This window comes from Oncorhynchus nerka, linkage group LG28 (assembly GCF_034236695.1).
Source record: "Oncorhynchus nerka isolate Pitt River linkage group LG28, Oner_Uvic_2.0, whole genome shotgun sequence".
In the NCBI taxonomy this organism is placed as follows: Eukaryota; Metazoa; Chordata; class Actinopteri; order Salmoniformes; family Salmonidae; genus Oncorhynchus; species Oncorhynchus nerka.
The window spans coordinates 19,362,503-19,380,704 of NC_088423.1; the positions used below are offsets into that span (position 1 = coordinate 19,362,503).

Sequence of the window (18,202 nt, forward strand, 5' to 3'; positions counted from 1 at the left end):
TGCTCGTTCTTTATTTAACAGAACAAGCTGTAAAGCCAAACATGAGGTCATGGAATATTTTCACCCTCAGGAATAAGTGCATACAATAAGAAATAGAACCCAGTTGAAGTATCCCTACAAAATATGAGCTGGTGAGGGTCTTTCTGAGTCGGTTGTTTTTTTATAAAGAAACTTTTCAACAGTGTACTGTTAGGCACATGAGGTTCCAATTAAGAACTCTGCCCAAACTCCTCAGTCCTATCCAAGCCTAGCCTGGGCCCCTTTACACACACCCTGGGTGGCGTCTCAAATGGTACCCTATTCTCTACCTAGTGCACTACTTATGACCAGAGCCCTATGGTTCCTGGTCAAAAGTTGTGCACTGTGTAGGGAATAAAGTGCCATTTGGGACAAAACTCCTTTCTCCACGATTGACAAAATCTGAGGAAATGTTAAACAGGCATCAGAACCATAACAAAGACAGGGAAAATGTATCAACGTTTTTAAAGCGATACTCAAACATTATATTGAATTGCATCATCAATTACACAAACATCACATAGAATCACAAAAAAAGTCAGAAACTATGATTAAGAGTATGTTTGCCGTCATTTACAAGAGCCGGCGAAATATTTAAAAATCCTCATCTATCCTATAGGCCAATGAAAAATTCAGAGGACCCCCTATAGTTATGAAAAATAACAGTTCAATTCAATACAGTTGATGTTTGAGGATCATAATGAAAAAACACCCAGTTTACAAGAAACATTCCATTTGCATTTTGTAATACAATCTAGCTCCCAGGTAGCAGGCAGAAATATCTACTAGAACGAGACAGGGTGTGAGTCCCAAATGCCACCTTATTCCCTTTATCGTGCATTACTTTTGACCAGATCCCTATGGGCCCGCTTCAAAAGTAGTGCACTATAAAGGAAAAAGGGTACCATTTGTGATGCAGTCAGAGACTGGCTTCTCTCACAGACAACTTCAATCTCCAGACCCTAAGGAGCTGTAGGTGGACTTTGATGTTGGTTGTAAATGAATTGACTGTGCTTCCTGATACTAGCCCTCCAGTCACACCCCCCTAACTCCCCCAACGCTGTCACCGGTGATAAACACACTGCACGCACACGTAAGGCATACACACACCCACTGCATGCTCATATGCTAAAAAGTAGGGCCACCATTTTCCCTAGACGGTATGATGACTGAGAAATAAGATTGTTTACCTCTCCTCACTGTACTGTATGGGCTCTGCGTGTGAGATAAAAGAAAAGAGAGAGAGACGGCAGAGAGAGAGAGGGCAAGAGAGAGAGAGGGCAAAGAGAGAGAGGGCAAAGAGAGAGAGGGCAAGAGAAGACAAAGAGGAGAGAGGGAAAGAGAGGGCAGAGAGAGAGAGGGCAAGAGAGGGCAGAGAGAGAGAGGGGAAAGAGAGGGCAGAGAGAGAGGGCAAAGAGAGAGAGAGGGCAAGAGAGGACAGAGAGAGCAAGAGAGGGCAGAGAGAGAGGGCAAGAGAGGGCAGAGAGCGAGGGCAAAGAGAGAGAGAGGGCAAGGAGGAGAGAGGGCAAGGAGGAGAGAGGGCAAGAGAGAGAGAGGGCAAGGAGAGAGAGAGGGAAAGAGAGAGAGAGGGCAAGAGAGGGCAGAGAGAGAGGGCAAGAGAGGGCAGAGAGGGCAGAGAGCGAGAGAGGGCAAGAGAAGACAAATAGGAGAGAGGGCAAGAGAAGACAAAGAGGAGAGAGGGCAAGGATGAGAGAGGGCAAGGAGGAGAGAGGGCAAGAGAGAGAGAGGGCAAGGAGAGAGAGAGGGAAAGAGAGAGAGAGGGCAAGAGAGGGCAGAGAGAGAGAGAGGGCAAGAGAAGACAAATAGGAGAGAGGGCAAGAGAAGACAAAGAGGAGAGAGGGCAAGGATGAGAGAAGGCAAGCGAGAGAGAGAGGGTAAAGAGGAGAGAGCAAAGAGAGAGAGAGAGAGGGCAAGAGAAGACAAAGAGGAGAGAGGGCAAGGAGGAGAGAGGGCAAGGAGGAGAGAGGGCCAGGAGGAGAGAGGGCAAGGAGGAGAGAGGGCAAGAGAGAGAGAGAGAGAGAGAGAGAGAGGGCAGGAGAAGATCGAGAGAGGGTGAATGAGCGAGAAGAGCAAGAGAAGAACAAGAGAGAAGAATGAGAAAGAGAGAGAAGAGCGAGAGAATCGAGAGATCGCTGTGTAACCTTACAGTGGGTATACAGAGCGCTCCAGTAGGTGATCCTTGATACAGGATACCCCTTCAGGGCATGTTGTTAAAAAAAAAGACACACACACACATCCCTGTTTCTAGGGAATCACAACCAAAGAGCTCTGCATACAAGCTCACAAATTTCAGCGGCTTTCTGACAACTAAAGCTGATGTGAGAGGAACAGGAACACAGATAGGGAAATTACTATTGTGTTGAGACTGACACCTGCCATGGGACTGGGGTGTGCAGGGTGTCACACAGTGTGAAAGATAATGTCTTTGATGCTTTTTATAGTGGAGATCAAGTTCAGAAATGACCTGGCTGTGCTGATGAGATAATGGATTGCGCAGTCAGATGCAACAGGGTAAATCGGCTAAATCGTTAAAATGCCTGTGGTAACTTGTGGAATAGACACCGGCTGGAATGCGGTTTTAACCAAATCAGCATTCAGGATTAGAGCCACCCGTTGTATAAAGCTGGATATGCTGTGGCTGAATGGATCACAAGAGAGGTTCAGAGAAAAACACTCCTAGGGAACTGACTGACTTTGCATCAATTGACAGAGACGCAAACTGGTGAGAGTCCAAAAAGGTGACAAAAAAATGTTGCAAACTACTCATCATTTCAGAGAATACATATTTGAACTAATCTCGATACTCCTAACTTTCCAAACCACAATAGACAGAAAATAGTGTCCTGAGGTAGGGGAGGTTGAGTTCTATGTTCTAGGTTGAAGGTTTATCATGACGTGATAATCAGTCTCGCCAAAAAGAGTTAGAAATATTTTCTTGTTCAGAACATACATTTTCCAGTGGGTTTAATGAAGCGCTGTAAGGTGAAGGTCTAGACCTACCTATCTGCTAAAAACTTAATTTGAATATTATTTTCAGCCAACATTGAGCACAACTCTCCTCTTAGTATAATCTGACCTGTCAGCCTAACAAACCTCATAACCCTCATTCTTTTGAAGTAAAATATTTTATTTTGATGCTCAAAATAATAAAGAGTAACCGGTTCACTCGCATATCTAGCCTACACTCACTCATTAGCAGCCACCTTCTCCTAGGCAATGTTGTCCCCCCCCCCCCCAGCCAGCCAGCCAGTGGAACAGGAACAGTGGGAGAGGACCAGACAGAATCAATATAATATACATAAGAGGTTATCACTCACATACCTAGCCTACACTTACCTACATGTTATCCTTCTTCCTTTCTGACTAGACTAAGACTTAGTTCTCTTTGTTTAGCTGAGAATGCAGTTCATTGAGTCAGTATTCAACACCATAGTCCCCTCCAAACTCATCACTAAGCTCAGGACACTGGGACTGAACACCTCCCTCTGCAACTGGACCATGGACTTCCTTACAGGCTGCCCCCAGGTGGTGAGGGTAAGCAACAACACATCAGCAACACTGAACCTCAACACAGGGGCCCCTCAGGGGTGTGTGCTTAGTCCCCTCCTGTACTCTCTGTTCACCCATGACCGCATGGCCGTGCACGACTCCAACACCATCATTAAGTTTGCTGACGACACAACGGTGGTAGGCCTGATTACCGGTGACGAGACAGGAGGAGGTCAGTGACCTGGTAGTATGATGCCAGGACAACAACCACTCCCTCAACGTCTGCAAGACAAAGGAGCTGATTGTCACTACAGAAAACAGAGGGCCAAACACGCCCACATCTACAGGGCTGTAGTGGAGCGGGTCAAGAGCTTAAAGTTTCTCGGGCCAGATCACTAAGGAATCATCATGGACCACACACCAAGACCGTCGTGAAGAGGGCACGACCACACTTTTTCCCCCTCAATATATTTGGCATGGGCCTTCAGATCCTCAAAAATGTCTACAGCTACACCACTGGTTGCATCACTGCCTGGTATGGCAACTACTCGGCATCCAGCCTCAAGGCGCTATGGAGGGTAGTGCGTATGGCCCAATACATCACTAGGGCCAAGCTTCCTGCCATCGAGAACCAATATCCCAGGCGGTGTCAGAGGAAGGCTAAATTATTTTTCAAAGACCCCAGTCACAGACTGTTCTCTCTGTTACCTCAAGGCAAGCGGTACCAGAGCGCCAAGTCTAGGTCCAAAAGGCCCCTTAACAGCTTCTACCCCCAAGCCATAAGACTGCTGAACAATTAATCAAATGGCCACCCAGACTATTTACATTGACCCCCATTGTTTTTAGACTGCTGCTACTCACCGTTTATTATCTATGCATATTCACTTTACCCTTAACTGTACAAATTACCTCAACTAACCTGTACACTGCATACTGACTCAGTACCGGTACCCCCTGTATATATTTCTTGAACTGCACTGTTGGTTTTAAGGGCTTGTAAGTAATAATTTCATGGAAATCCTGTTCAGCGCATGTGACAAATACAATTTTAATTGACTCCTACACATCAACTCGGTACTGGTACTCTGTGTATATAGACAAGTTATCGTTACTCATTGTGATTTCTTCCTTGTGTTATTATTTTTAAATGATTTATCTTTTTTTGTCTCTGCATTGTCGCTATGCAGTCTTCATGGTCATCTGGGCACTGGATGTTGGCTGGCAACCATACTCCTGCCTCCTCTTCATCATCAGGTTCTCCTGTCTCTGACCTTTGTTGCTGCAGTGCGGATGTTCTTAGAATCCCTTGACAACTTGACAGTCTTTCTGGTACATCTGTATAAGAGTCTCCTGAAGGTAGCAATACCTACCAAAGAGTTGGTGCACTGATATCATATTGATATAGTAACGCATGAAATACTGACCAGCCTGTGTTGGCTTAAATGCACCCACCTCAGCATTTGCAACTCTTTCACAGGCAGGGACTGGCACATGCACCCTTTCTCTCATCTTTTCAGGGCCTTGTGTTATTGGCATCGGTGTCCCTGGCATCACAGTGTTGTCAAAATAGTGTGCACTTTCTTTTTTGGCAATGTGCCAAAAGGGCTTGGGAGCTCTTGCTTCTATAGTTGATATTCTTACAGCAGAGGATGCATGATCTGCCTTGTCTACTTTTTATTTAGTTTTTTTACATTGGGAAGGGTTTCTGCACTCCCTTGACATCCGTCTTTGCATTCAATTTTAGCCAGGCCCAACTCCAATTGCACCTCAACTCTGACTCAAGCTTAGACACCGTCAGGGCATTCCTCTCCTCAAATTCTCTCATTCTGTAAATGAAACGATAAATAAATTACACTTATGGCAATAACACAGTATAATAATAACAATTATATTTGATTTTCTAATGTTCTACATAACTAGAGAATAGCCACACACAGTGTGGTAATGTGGGTTTGCCTAAAGTCATTACACAAACAGGTCACCACTTGCTCATTTGTCACATCCTGACCATAGAAAGCCTTTATTTTCTATGGTAGATTAGGTCAGGGCGTGACTAGGGGTTTAGTCTAGTTTATATTTCCTATGTGGGGTTCTAGTTTGTTTTTTCTATGTTGGTGTTTTAGTATGATTCCCAATTAGAGGCAGCTGGCTGTCGTCTCTAATTGGGGATGATACTTAAGTAGCATTTTTTCCACCTGTGTGTTATGGGATATTGTTTTGAGTAAGTGTATGTAGCACCTCTGTTGTCACGGTTGGTTGTTTTGTTTGTTTGGCTAAGCTTCACTATTAAATATTATGTGGAACTCAACATACGCTGCGCCTTGGTCCGACATTCATTATAACGATCGTGACATCATTGGTATCATTGTTAAGAGTATTGGGATGTCACGCCCCCAATATACACTGCTGCCGGCCTGTACTACCATGCTAGTTTTAATAATAAAGCAACCAAGTTTATAAAGTTACTCCCTCGCTTTCGCCAATGAATTAAAGTGTTCCATGTGTTATTACACACAGACAGGTGAAGCAAGCTGAGGCCACACGAAGTTAGCTGAGGCAAGTGGGTGGTAATGTTAGCATGATAACGATTTTTTAAAAATGTATATTAAAAACTAAAAATGTATATTATTGATGCTTCTCATCAGCAAAGAATTCTAACACCGTTTGCATACCTCGAGTAGCATTCCAATTTTTCAGTCAAACAAAAAGTTTGTTGAATGGAGTGCATGATGGACAGGCAGTGATCAAACAGGGAGAACATCTGTTTGCGCCCCACTTTTATAGCACCCCCCCAGATATTTCTTAAAAGTGACAAGTTTGTATCCCTAAATTGTAAATTGATGACCTACTAACACGCAGTCCAGCTAACAGCCTTTGAAGTGAGAGTGGGCAGTTACAGGAAGAGGACAAAACTAACAGATCCATCCTAGGCTAGCGTAGCTTCCCCCTTTGATCAATTATGGTTTTACCTATGCCTAAAATTGTCTGTTCATTCTGTTCTCTTCCCTGAGGTTGTTCCTTGATGACAGAAATGTATATGCTGATGACACAGAAATAAATAAAATGATGAAAGATTGATGATTAGTTTATTATTTAAGTCAGCTATGTAGTGCTAGGACAAAAACCAAAACGTGCACCCTTTGGGGTCCCGAGGACCGAGTTTGGGAAACCCTGAATTAACTCATTAGAGCATCAAATGAACCAGGTGCTTCTGTGTGAGGAAGAGAGAAGCAGCTTCGGTCGCTGCACACAACATGCTGGAAACCCTAGGTGTGGGGGCGGATCAATGACTGGCTGTCAGTAGATGTAGGCCAAGTCCCAAATAGCATCCTATTCCCTACATAGTGCACTACTTTTGACCAGCTCCCTATGGGGCCTGGTCAAAAGTAGTGCACTATGTAGGGAATAAGGTGCCATTTTGGGATGCAGTCCATAGCTGACAGCCAGTCATTGAACCGCCCCCACACCTAGGGTTCCCAGCATCCTGTGTGTGCAGCAATTTCACTATTAAATCCTCTGAACATTCCTCTCAGTCCCTCTGTCTTGTCCCTCTGTCTCGTCCCTCCCTCTTCCAGTGGTGGTGATGGAAATCCTGAGTGAACTTGCCTGCCCTCCCCTGGAACAGAACAAGCATCTAATTTAGTCTGTCTGAGGCCCTTTGAAGTGGATTCAGTGCTGCAGTGCATATCATCGTGTTTGAAGGTTTCTGCTCCCACAATACATCCCGGTTTTGATGTTACAACCGTTTAAAGAAGCACCACCATCTCACCTGTGAAAGTAAGGGATTGAAAAAGCAGTAGCCAACAACGCTTCAAGGTAAATGTTATAAAATAATATTTTTTCTGAGACTGCTAGGTAGAAAGCTGGGGGGTGTACATTATATATTTTTATAATGACATATTATACAGTATTAGGAGAAACTACTTCCTGACATCGAATACTGTAAACGAGGGTAACACCTCAAACAAACCGAGGTTCTGGTATGCCGTGTTTATAAAGTCAATTTAAATCGAGCGGTGAACGTTTTCTGAAAGGCATTAAAATAGAACATAAAAAAGCTTTGTTCAGTGTTCGTTGGTTGTTGGCAGTGAACGGTGCAATTCTCATTCTCCATCTGATTTCACACGGGAGCTTGAGCACGGCCTGAGGTGGTTCCCTCAACGTCTTCTTAAATAAAACATGAACACTAGCTACTTGTCAAGGTCTAGTCTAGGTCTTAACTGCAGAATCCCAGACCCAACTGAATGTATGGGTTTCTAACCAACTTGCTACACGAAGTGAGGACATGAAATAATCAGTGTTAAAGAAAATATCTGTCTCTGAATGTTCAAGGTTGTAATCGAGTCAAACTGAATACAACACTCAAGTGGGTAAAAACGGAGGCGGCAAACCAAATAGAGCGCAAAATTAAAAATTAAAAAATGAACTAAAGTTGGTAGTTCGTGTCTCTCTCTCCGTGTCTGCAGACGTCTTTAGAGAGGGAGGTAAATGTTTCTGATCTTCATAATTTAAGAGAGTTTGAGATGGAGGTGCACAGCTTTCTCTCCCCCCGACTGTTGCTCTTTTTCTTCTTCTGGCTGCCACTCTCTCCTGGTATCTCTCTTTGAAAGGGATGTTTAATGTCTCTACATCAGGAAGATGCTGCTTGCCGCCCCCCCACACATCTCTCACTCTCTCTAAAACACACAAACAGTCTTGGTTGGACCAGGACTCTCTTAAAATCTATTTTTCATCTCAATGAGACTAACCTGGATAAATAAAGGTAAAATAAAACAAACGTACACACGTAAATGGTGGTTCTGACCCACATCATTCTGTCAATTAGCACCTTCACCCATCTTCTCTCTTTAGAAGCAGCAATATCTCTGTCAGCTGAGTGGTTTTATTTCCTTTGTTTATTGTGAACAGACCAAAGGCTTATCAACAACAGCTAATCAGCGCATGTCAAATATGTAGACCTATTGCATTCAGAATAGAAAATGGGATTCGTAATATAAATCATCTTCCCATCAGTCAATATTGCTATTTTAGATTATGGGGCCAATCCCCCGGGTTTTCTTTTTGAAGCTGGAATCTGTGGAACAGCCAGAGAGGAGATCAGCATTTGTTTGATATAATTTGTTGTGGCATGTTAATTGCATCGATATGTAATTCTTCCTAATTGATGCTTGATATGTCTCTGGAAATTAGGTCAAATAGATCACATTGACAATATTATTAATCCCCCCCACCTCCCTGTTTCCTCTTCGTCGCATGTCTGATATATCTGCAGTGCCTAAAACTTTAATGTCAACTAACTGTTACAGCAGCCCACACTCTCCATTTCCAGCACTGCCTGGCTGACAAATCTAAGGTTGCAACAAGCACACTACTGTAAATTCACAACACAGAGAAACAGAATGCGTCCCAAATGGCACCCTGTCCCTATATAGTGCACTACCTTTGACTAGGGCCCATAGGACTCCGGTCAAAAGTAGTGCACTACATAGGGAATATTGTGCCATTTGTAGCGCACACACACACACACACACACACACACACACACACACACACACACACACAGAGGAAAGGAAAAGGCCCAGAGAAAAGACAAACCTGGGCAATCTTCACTGAGTTTTGGGTGGAGCCACCTGCATGGTACTCAACTTTGCTCTTCTTTGCAATTTCGTCAAACCTGAAAAAGATACATTAGGGAAGGCACAGTAAGTATAGGCTTGTTCATAGTAGACATGTTACCCACAAACCACAGTGTTAATAAACAGGAAACTGCCCAAAGTCAGAGCTAATATAAGGCCTGCGTCTGAAAAGACACCCTATTCACCATGCAGTGCATTACTTTAGTGCACTACTGTACATAAGGAATAGGGTAGCATTTCAGACTCTACCCTACTTCAGTGGCCAAATACAGCTGACAGTTGTAAGAACCATCCAACGATGGATCTTTAGGTTGTCCACACTGACTTCATATAAAAAAAAAGTAGGAGTTGTGCTCCTATTTTCAGAAACTTTGTTCTGAAGGTCTAAGGGGGTGCAAATGTGGGGCTGTCTTCAAAAACAGTCGCAAAGTAGGTGTTTTACCTTTTAGAACATAATGAATAAGATTACATGGACAAAAGGGACCTGATCCTAGATCAGCACTCCTACTCAGACACTTTATGAATACGGCCCCTGGAGGCAATGGGTGAAGGAAGAGCGAGTATGGGAAAATCATGTTTATAGGGCCTTGTTATAAGGCTGATGTCAACACTTGAAAGAAACATCACTGAAAACATTTTGGATTTTGTGTTTATGAAGAACAATAAATGAAGTCATAGCAAATAGGCATTTAACAAGATCTGTGGAATAGAGTCAGGGATTGTGTAAAAGGAACTTAAGTCTTAGGAGGAATTAGGAATGACCAAGGGAGACTTGTTTAAGTTATCAAACTATCTGCATGACAGAACACTTTGCATATCAGAGTCATCAGGCATACTCTCACATGTTCTGAATTTTATAGCTAATAAAGTGATTGTAATATCAGTCTTACATAATAAACTTTAAAAAATATTATTTTTCTACTTGTTCGCATTGTGATACCCAGGTGAAAGTTCTTAAGAGGAAAATAAACTTGAGAAGCAAAAACAAAATACCAAAAGAAAATGCTGGATTGTGTTATTTGAGATACTTAACCACAAATGTTACTAGAGTTGAGAAGCGGGCCAGTCACTTAACTGGCAGCTTGATAAAAGCCATAAATGTTTTTTTCCCCCCAACATATGTTTGTACTTACTCATTAAAGCATGTTGAGTAGTGACATGAAAAAAATCTTGGTCACCCAAGAGTTGTCCTGTTTGTCGACCAATTGATTGAAATGTTTAAACTTTAATTTCCCATATATAGAGACACACCCTATGTGTTTGAAAAAAATTCACTACATATAGTGTTTATCTGATGCTTTAAGCACACTTTGATCAAATAATTGAGACACAAATGACTCAAAAATGAGCACGACGGTCACACGGTGTTAAAAAATGACAGCGAGTGCCTGTGTGACATTGTATTGCTCTTCTCCCTACTGCAGCACAGCAAGTATTTCTTGCTCTGTCCGTGCTGAAGCAACAACATTTCAGCCATTTTGTTTTTTTACTTGTTTCAGAATGAAAAGTTCTGTTACCAAAATCCCTAATTTGTTAATGAAAAACATTCCCTATTTCCTTGCGCTCTTTACATGAAACATGTAAGCATCGCCTACATCGGTTCCTCCTTTAAAAGTTGCATATCATGAGCTTACACCGCGGGACTTAGAGGTACCCAGCGTCACTGCTTCATTGCCCCAGAACACCACAAGGGGGAGGTAGAGCACTCATTATGCATTTGGGTTCCAAGGTTTTTATATGACCAATCATATCGAGTGGTTCCAATGACGAATTTGACGTGGGCCACCCGTCCCTGGTGACTTCAGCAAAGGTGGCCGACAAACATTACGGGGAAGCAAATGTACGTAGTTATAACGTCATAACGAGTCAAGCAATAAATGTACAATTGAGATGAATATGTTAGTCATGTAGACAAATTAAAGTGCATATAAAGTGCATATATTTTTGTCATGAAGTTAATTTTAAAAAAAATATTTTTTTCAACCATATCCAATACCAGGTTTATCAAACTCATTCATTATAGCAAGCAGGGAGCAGGTTTCGAACCCTCAACATTCTAGCCCGAAGTCCAGCACGCTATCGACTGTGCCCAAATGTATTAATTGGGGACGATTGTGGCTAAAAACACTATCAATTGGAATCTTAAACGTGGAAAGGGGGAAACGTATTTAGTTTTTCACAAGCGTAGCAGGATGGGCTATTAGCTGAACAATTGACTATTCAACCTTTACTAAAGAATTGTATAATAGTCAAGCTAGGTGTGAAACTCCCCCTCCTCCCCAACTTATAACAAATAATTTTCAGGACTATCTAGAAAAAGCGGCAGAGATGCGCAATAGGTTTTTAAGAAAAGGCTATTCTCCACAATATGTGGATGAAGCTCTTACTTTAGCATTGGGGAAAACACGAGATGAACTGCTACAAAGAAAACCCACTAAAGCTAAAAGGACCCTAATGTTCACAACTACATATACTTTGAACTCGTGAAAAGTGGGAGATGCAGTCAAGAAACACTGGCATGTTTTATTTACGAGATAAATTGGTCCATGCCAACTGCCAGCCACAAAATAAAAATCAGCCTGAATGTTTTGGGATTTTCACCCTCCAGACATTATTTCCTAAAGGTCTTAATGATGAAATGCCTATGTATGTTATGTTGTAACTTTGAACATGAATTATGCCCCCTATTTCAGATTACTCTGACGTTTTTCTTACACTGTACCAAATTATTTATTTCAACACTCCTTCCGTGGCCTCCAACTGCTCTTAAATGCAAGTAAAACTAAATGCATGCTCTTTAACCGATCCCTGTCTGCACCCCCCCTCCCAATCTAGCATCACTACTCTGGGCGGTTCTGACTTAGAATATGTGGACAACTACAAATACCTAGTTGTCTGGCTAGACTGTAAACTTTCCTTCCAGACTTACATTAAGCATCTCCAATCCAAAATTAAATCTAGAATCGGCTTCCTATTTCGCAACAAAGTATCCTTCACTCATGCTGCCAAACATACCTTCGTAAAACGGACTATCTTACCAATCCTTGACTTGGGCGATGTCATTTACAAAATAGCTTCCAACACTCTACTTAACAAATTGGATGCATTCTATCACAGTGCCATCTATTTTGTCACCAAAGCCCCATATACTATCCACCGCTGCGACCTGTATGCTCTCATTGGCTGGCCCTGACTACATATTCGTCACCAAACCCACTGGCTCCAGGTCATCTATAAGTCTATGCTAGGTAAAGCTCCGCCTTATCTCAGCTCACTGGTCACCATAGCAGCACCCACCCGTAGCACACGCTCCAGCAGGTATATATATCACTGGTCATCCCCAAAGCCAACTCCTCGTTTGGCCACCTTTCCTTCCAGTTCTCTGTTGCCAATGACTGGAACGAATTGCAAAAATCACTGAAGCCTTATGTCTCCCTCACTAACTTTAAGCATCAGCTGTCAGAGCAGCTTACCGATCAATGCACCAGCTAAATTGCAACATCTGCATTTTGAAAGTGTATTTTTTTATCATTTTATTAACAGTATTTATTAGGCGACTGTGCAGTCTACAATACATACTGTCGTTAACATGGGACTTTCAAAATGCAGATGTTGATTTAGTTATGAATCCATAACAAATTACTATGGGAATAAATATCGGATTTACAGAAATATCGGAACAAAGTTGTCTAAAGAAGGCAAACAATTTATAATCCTCCAATTCCTGTAGCCTACTCCCAACCGTCATGTTGTACATCGCCATATTTTCCATTCCATCTTAACGGAAACCGTGAGGGTTTCATTTTCCTCTCATTAGACACACCATAATATTAAGTCAAATTAATTAAGCCAAATTTCTTAAAATCAATACCATATACTATGTTATTACAAAAAAGGTTTTAAATTCTCTGGTAATGACAATACAATCAAATGCTTCTCAAAGATGCCCTCTGGTGGTCAAACTAGCAATAACTTGCATTAATAGAAAAAATGGCAGAGAATTAAATGACTTGCCACAGAATGCTGCGGCAGCACGCAAGGTGTGCCACAGAATGACGCAACTTTTAAAAGGAGGAACCACTGTATAGGTCTGGCCCCATCTTAATCACATCAATAAACTGGTTATAACAAACTCCGGACACAGTAACGCGTGACAACAAAACGGATGCTGTGGACATGAACAATTATCTCGAAACGGGTGAATGTTAACTGGTTGCTCAGGAGGGAAAGGGGTCAGATCTGTGGAAGACATTTGACTAAGTTGTGGTAACTACTGGAGATCAAGATCAAACAGTTGCTGTTAGACTACAATATTATTGTTTTTGACCATTTGGAAGTGTAAACACTAAATAAGTACCAGAGAGTCCGTTCTAAATGGGAAAAAAGATAGCCTTTATTACAGCAGACTAAAAACAGTTGCATGCATTCGTTAATTGCGGTTTATTTATTGTTTAGGCTAATTATTCAAAGCTCCCTTTGTTATTTCATTGGAAAACTAAAATGCTTGATTCCATTTCAAAGCATGAATGTCTCATGTGCTGTGTGATGGCATGAGCAAATGAATGATTGATTCATTAGCCTATATATTGAAATACAGGCCTAAGTTATGGTATTAAGACTAAACAAGACACTTAGGTCTACAGCTCGATGGTGGTATACAAGGATACTATACAAAGGATACTATACAAAGACTAGTAATGATAACGACATTACTTATTATTATCATCCGGGTCTCCCGAGTCTGTACGGGAGTTGCAACGATGGGACAAGACTAACTACCAATTGGATATCACGAAATAATGGAGAAAAAGTTTAAATTAAATAAATACATACATACATACATAAAACAGGCAACAGAAGCAAGATCTGTCTAATTTCTTACATATACATGGATGACTTATAAAGCCAGGCACATTTAACAGTTAGGCCATTGATTATTTGATAATTTTTTTATTTAACTCGGCAGGTCAGTTAAGAACAAATTCTTATTTAAAATGATAGCCTAGGAACAGTGGGTTAACTGCTTCGTTCAGGAGCAGAGCAACAGAGTTTTACCTTGTCAGCTGGGGATTCGATCCACCAACCCATCAGATGCTGGCCCAATGCTCTAACCACTAGGCTACCTGCCGCCAATGCTCTAACCACTAGGCTACCTGCCGCCAACGCTCTAACCACTAGGCTACCTGCCGCCAACGCTCTAACCACTAGGCTACCTGCCGCCAACGCTCTAACCACTAGGCTACCTGCCGCCAATGCTCTAACCACTAGACTATAGACCTAATTAAGTTTGGGTTTCCCCTCTCCTCAATTTTCTTAGACAATTAGGTTAAGGTAAGGGCTGTTCCCTCATTTCTGCTGCCTCGTGTTGCATTGTTCTGAATCCAAATATGCTGGTTAACTTTATTATGCACATAGCAACATAGGGAAAGGCGCCAATTCTACAGCGCACTGAAAATTGTTACAAAACCACAGACAACGACCGTATACAACGTGGGAGAAAGCACGTTATAAAATATTTGATTTATTAGTGTTGCACCATTGCTCATACATAATATAACCATATACAATTTCAGTATCACGTCTTAAGAGTGATGGAATGTGCCATCCCTGTGGCCTCCGAAATGGATTAGACCACTGAGACAGGCATCTTGAGAACCATAAAATAATATATTTGCGATTGCTCGACTAAAGAAATCTCGGTCGACCAACAGTCTATTGACCAAACAATGGACCAGTCGACTAAATGAGGTCAGCCCTAATATGAATTCAACCTAAACAGTCCAATTGTACTCATATCAAGCCACAGCCCACAATAAATCAACATTTTTCTAAATGTATTTGGCAGATATGCCATTGTGTGATTCTTTCATGTTTCTAAAACCCAAGTAAGATTAAAATCCAATTGCAAACTGTCAGCTTCGACATGTGCATGAATTTCAAGGAGCAATAACCTGACTATCAAGAGACCATATTTCATAAGCTATTAAGAGAGAATGCTTTGGGACTGGGGAGTAAACAGTCAATCACTATGCAAATCAACTGAAGAATTTCCCTTGGGTTTATCATAGTTACTTGTACTGTAGGGTTGCACATTTTGGGGAATATTCAGAGGTGGAAACTTTACGTGGGAATTAAAGGGAATATATGCAAATTAATATTAATACCATTTTAAAAAGTAGATGTATTTGGCATTGCATATACAGTATTTACCACATCATATGGAGACAGAAACCTTTTACCTTATCATAAGTAGACATAATTGCAAAATATTAAATCCTTCCAATAAAAAATAAAACAATTTAGTTACGAATTTAACTTTAATTGAGTTGACTCTTCACATTGGATGATTTCACTTTACAACTAAAGGGAATATTGAATGATCCACCAATGATCCATCGAATCTCCCAAAAACATTTTCAACATGCATCTATAAGATGAGTCTAGAAACTAAAGCCTTGGTGTCTTCCGCTCAGGCTTCCATGTCTTCTCCCTGTACCTCCTCAATGTCCACATATTGAACATCAGACTCTGAGACCTCATCTTCAGTCACTTTCCAATCTTGTTGAGGGTTGCTCATTGTCAGGCTCCAAAAGCCTCAAATCTGCCCAGATAGCCACCACCTTTCAACCCTTGTATTGGTCAGCCTGTTGCATGTGTTCCCAAACAAGGACCATTTGCGCTCTGAGGTGGCTGATGATGGTGGGATTTGGAAGATGAAAGCAACAGGGGAAAGAAACTCAGAGCCACGAAGTCCCTTCCACTAGGTGGCTGATGAGATATCTTGGCACGGCTGCCATATTGCATCTAATCCTTGATCTAAAATGATAGAACATTTCAATTTACAAAAAAATATATGTTTTTGTCTTTTGAGCTTCTAGTCATGAAATCTATGCAGCCTACTCAATCACTTTTTATAGCTACTGTTTACAGACCTCCTGGGCCATATACAGCGTTCCTCACTGAGTTCCTATCAGACCTTGTAGTCATGGCAGATAATACTCACATTTTTGGTGACTTTAATATTCACATGGAAAAGTCCACAGACCCGCTTTCGGAGCCATCATTGACTCAGTGGGTTTTGTCCAACATGTCTCCGGACCTACTCACTGCCATAGTCATACTCTGGACCTAGTTTTGTCCCGTGGAATAAATGTTGTGGATCTTAATGTTTTCCCTCATAATCCTGGACTATCGACCACCATTTTATTACGTTTGCAATTGCAACAAATAATCTGCTCAGACCCCAACCAAGGATCATCAAAAGTCGTGCTATAAATTCTCGGACAACCCAAAGATTCCTAGATGCCCTTCCAGACTCCCTCCACCTACCCAAGGATGTCAGAGGACAAAAATCAATTAACCACCTGACTGAGGAACTCAATTTAACCTTGTGCAATAACCTAGATGCAGTTGCACCCCTAAAAAAAATTGTCATAAGAAACTAGTTCCCTGGTATACAGAAAATACCTGAGCTCTGAAGCAAGCTTCCAGAAAATTGGAACGGAAATGGCGCCACACCAAACTGGAAGTCTTCTGACTAGCTTGGAAAGACAGTACCGTGCAGTATCGAAGAGCCCTCACTGCTGCTCGATCATCCTATTTTTCCAACTTAATTGAGGAAAATAAGAACAATCCTAAATTTATTTTTGATACTGTCGCAAAGCTAACTAAAAAGCAGCATTTCAAAAGATAGGATGGCTTTCACTTCAGCAGTGATAAATTCATGAACTTCTTTGAGGAAAAGATCATGATCATTAGAAAGCAAATTACAGATTCATCTTTAAATCTGTCTATACCTCCAAAGCTCAGTGGTCGTGAGTCTGCACAACTCTGCCAGGACCTAGGATTAAGGGAGACACTCAAGTTTAGTACTATATCTCTTGACACATTGATGAAAATAATCATGGCCTCTAAACCGTCAAGCTGCACACTGGACCCTAAACTACTGAAAGAGCTGCTCCTATGTTGAACATAATAAACGGCTCTCTATCCACCTGATGTGTACCAAACTCACTAAAAAGTGGCAGTAATAAAGCCTCTTGAAAAAGCCAAACCTTGACCCAGAAAATATTTTAAAAACTATCAGCCTATATCGAATCTTCCAATCTTCTTTTTCAAAAAGCTGTTGTGCAGCAACTCACTGCCTTCCTGAAGACAAACAATGTATACGAAATGCTTCAGTCTGGTTTTAGACCCATTCATAGCACTGAGACTGCACTTGTGAAGGTGGTAAATTACCTTTTAATGGTGTCAGACCGAGGATCTGCGTCTGTCCTCGTACTCCTAGACCTTAGTGCTGCTTTTGATACCATCGATTACTACATCATTTTGGAGAGATTGGAAACCAAAATTGGTCTACACGGACAAGTTCTGGCCTGGTTTAGATCTTATCTGTCAGAAAGATATCGGTTTGTCTCTGTGAATGGTTTGTCCTCTGACAAATCAACTGTACATTACGGTGTTCCTCAAGGTTCCGTTTTAGGACTACTATTGTTTTCACTATATATTTTACCTCTTGGTGACGTCATTCGGAAACATTAACTTTCACTGCTATGTTAAATGTTAACTTGCACTGCTATGCGGATGACACACCACTGTACATTTCGATGAAACATGGTGAAGCCCCAAAATTGCCCTCCCTGGAAGCATGTGTTTCAGACATAAGGAAGTGGATGGCGGTAAATGTTCTACTTTTAAACTCGGACAAAATAGAGATGCATGTTCTAGGTCCCAAAAAACAAAGTGATCTTCTGTTGAATCTGACAATTAACCTTGATGGTTGTACAGTCATCGGCGTTACTCTGGACCCTGGTCTCTCTTTTGACGAACATATCAAGACTGTTTCAAGGACAGCTTTGTTCCATCTACGTAACATTACAAAAATGAGAAACTTTCTGTCCAAAAATGATGCAAAGATTAATCCATGCTTTTTGTCACTTCTAGGTTAGACTACTGCAATGCTCTACTTTCCAGCTACCCGGAAAAGCACTAAATAAACTTCTGTTAGTGCTAAAGACGGCTGCTAGAATCTTGACTAG

The 18,202-nt window shown here is 41.6% G+C and overlaps 1 protein-coding gene across 5 annotated transcripts in view; it reads right to left on the bottom strand.

Moving 5' to 3' along the window:
- The window catches only part of LOC115112962 (adenosine kinase-like), a 330,614-nt gene that overhangs the window by 254,240 nt on the left and 58,172 nt on the right, over positions 1–18,202 (bottom strand). For all 5 annotated transcript variants that reach the window (XM_029640075.2, XM_029640072.2, XM_029640074.2 and 2 more), the window contains one exon: positions 9,124–9,202. In XM_029640075.2, coding sequence (XP_029495935.1) covers positions 9,124–9,202 — 79 coding nt within the window. The remainder of the gene's footprint in view (positions 1–9,123; positions 9,203–18,202) is intronic.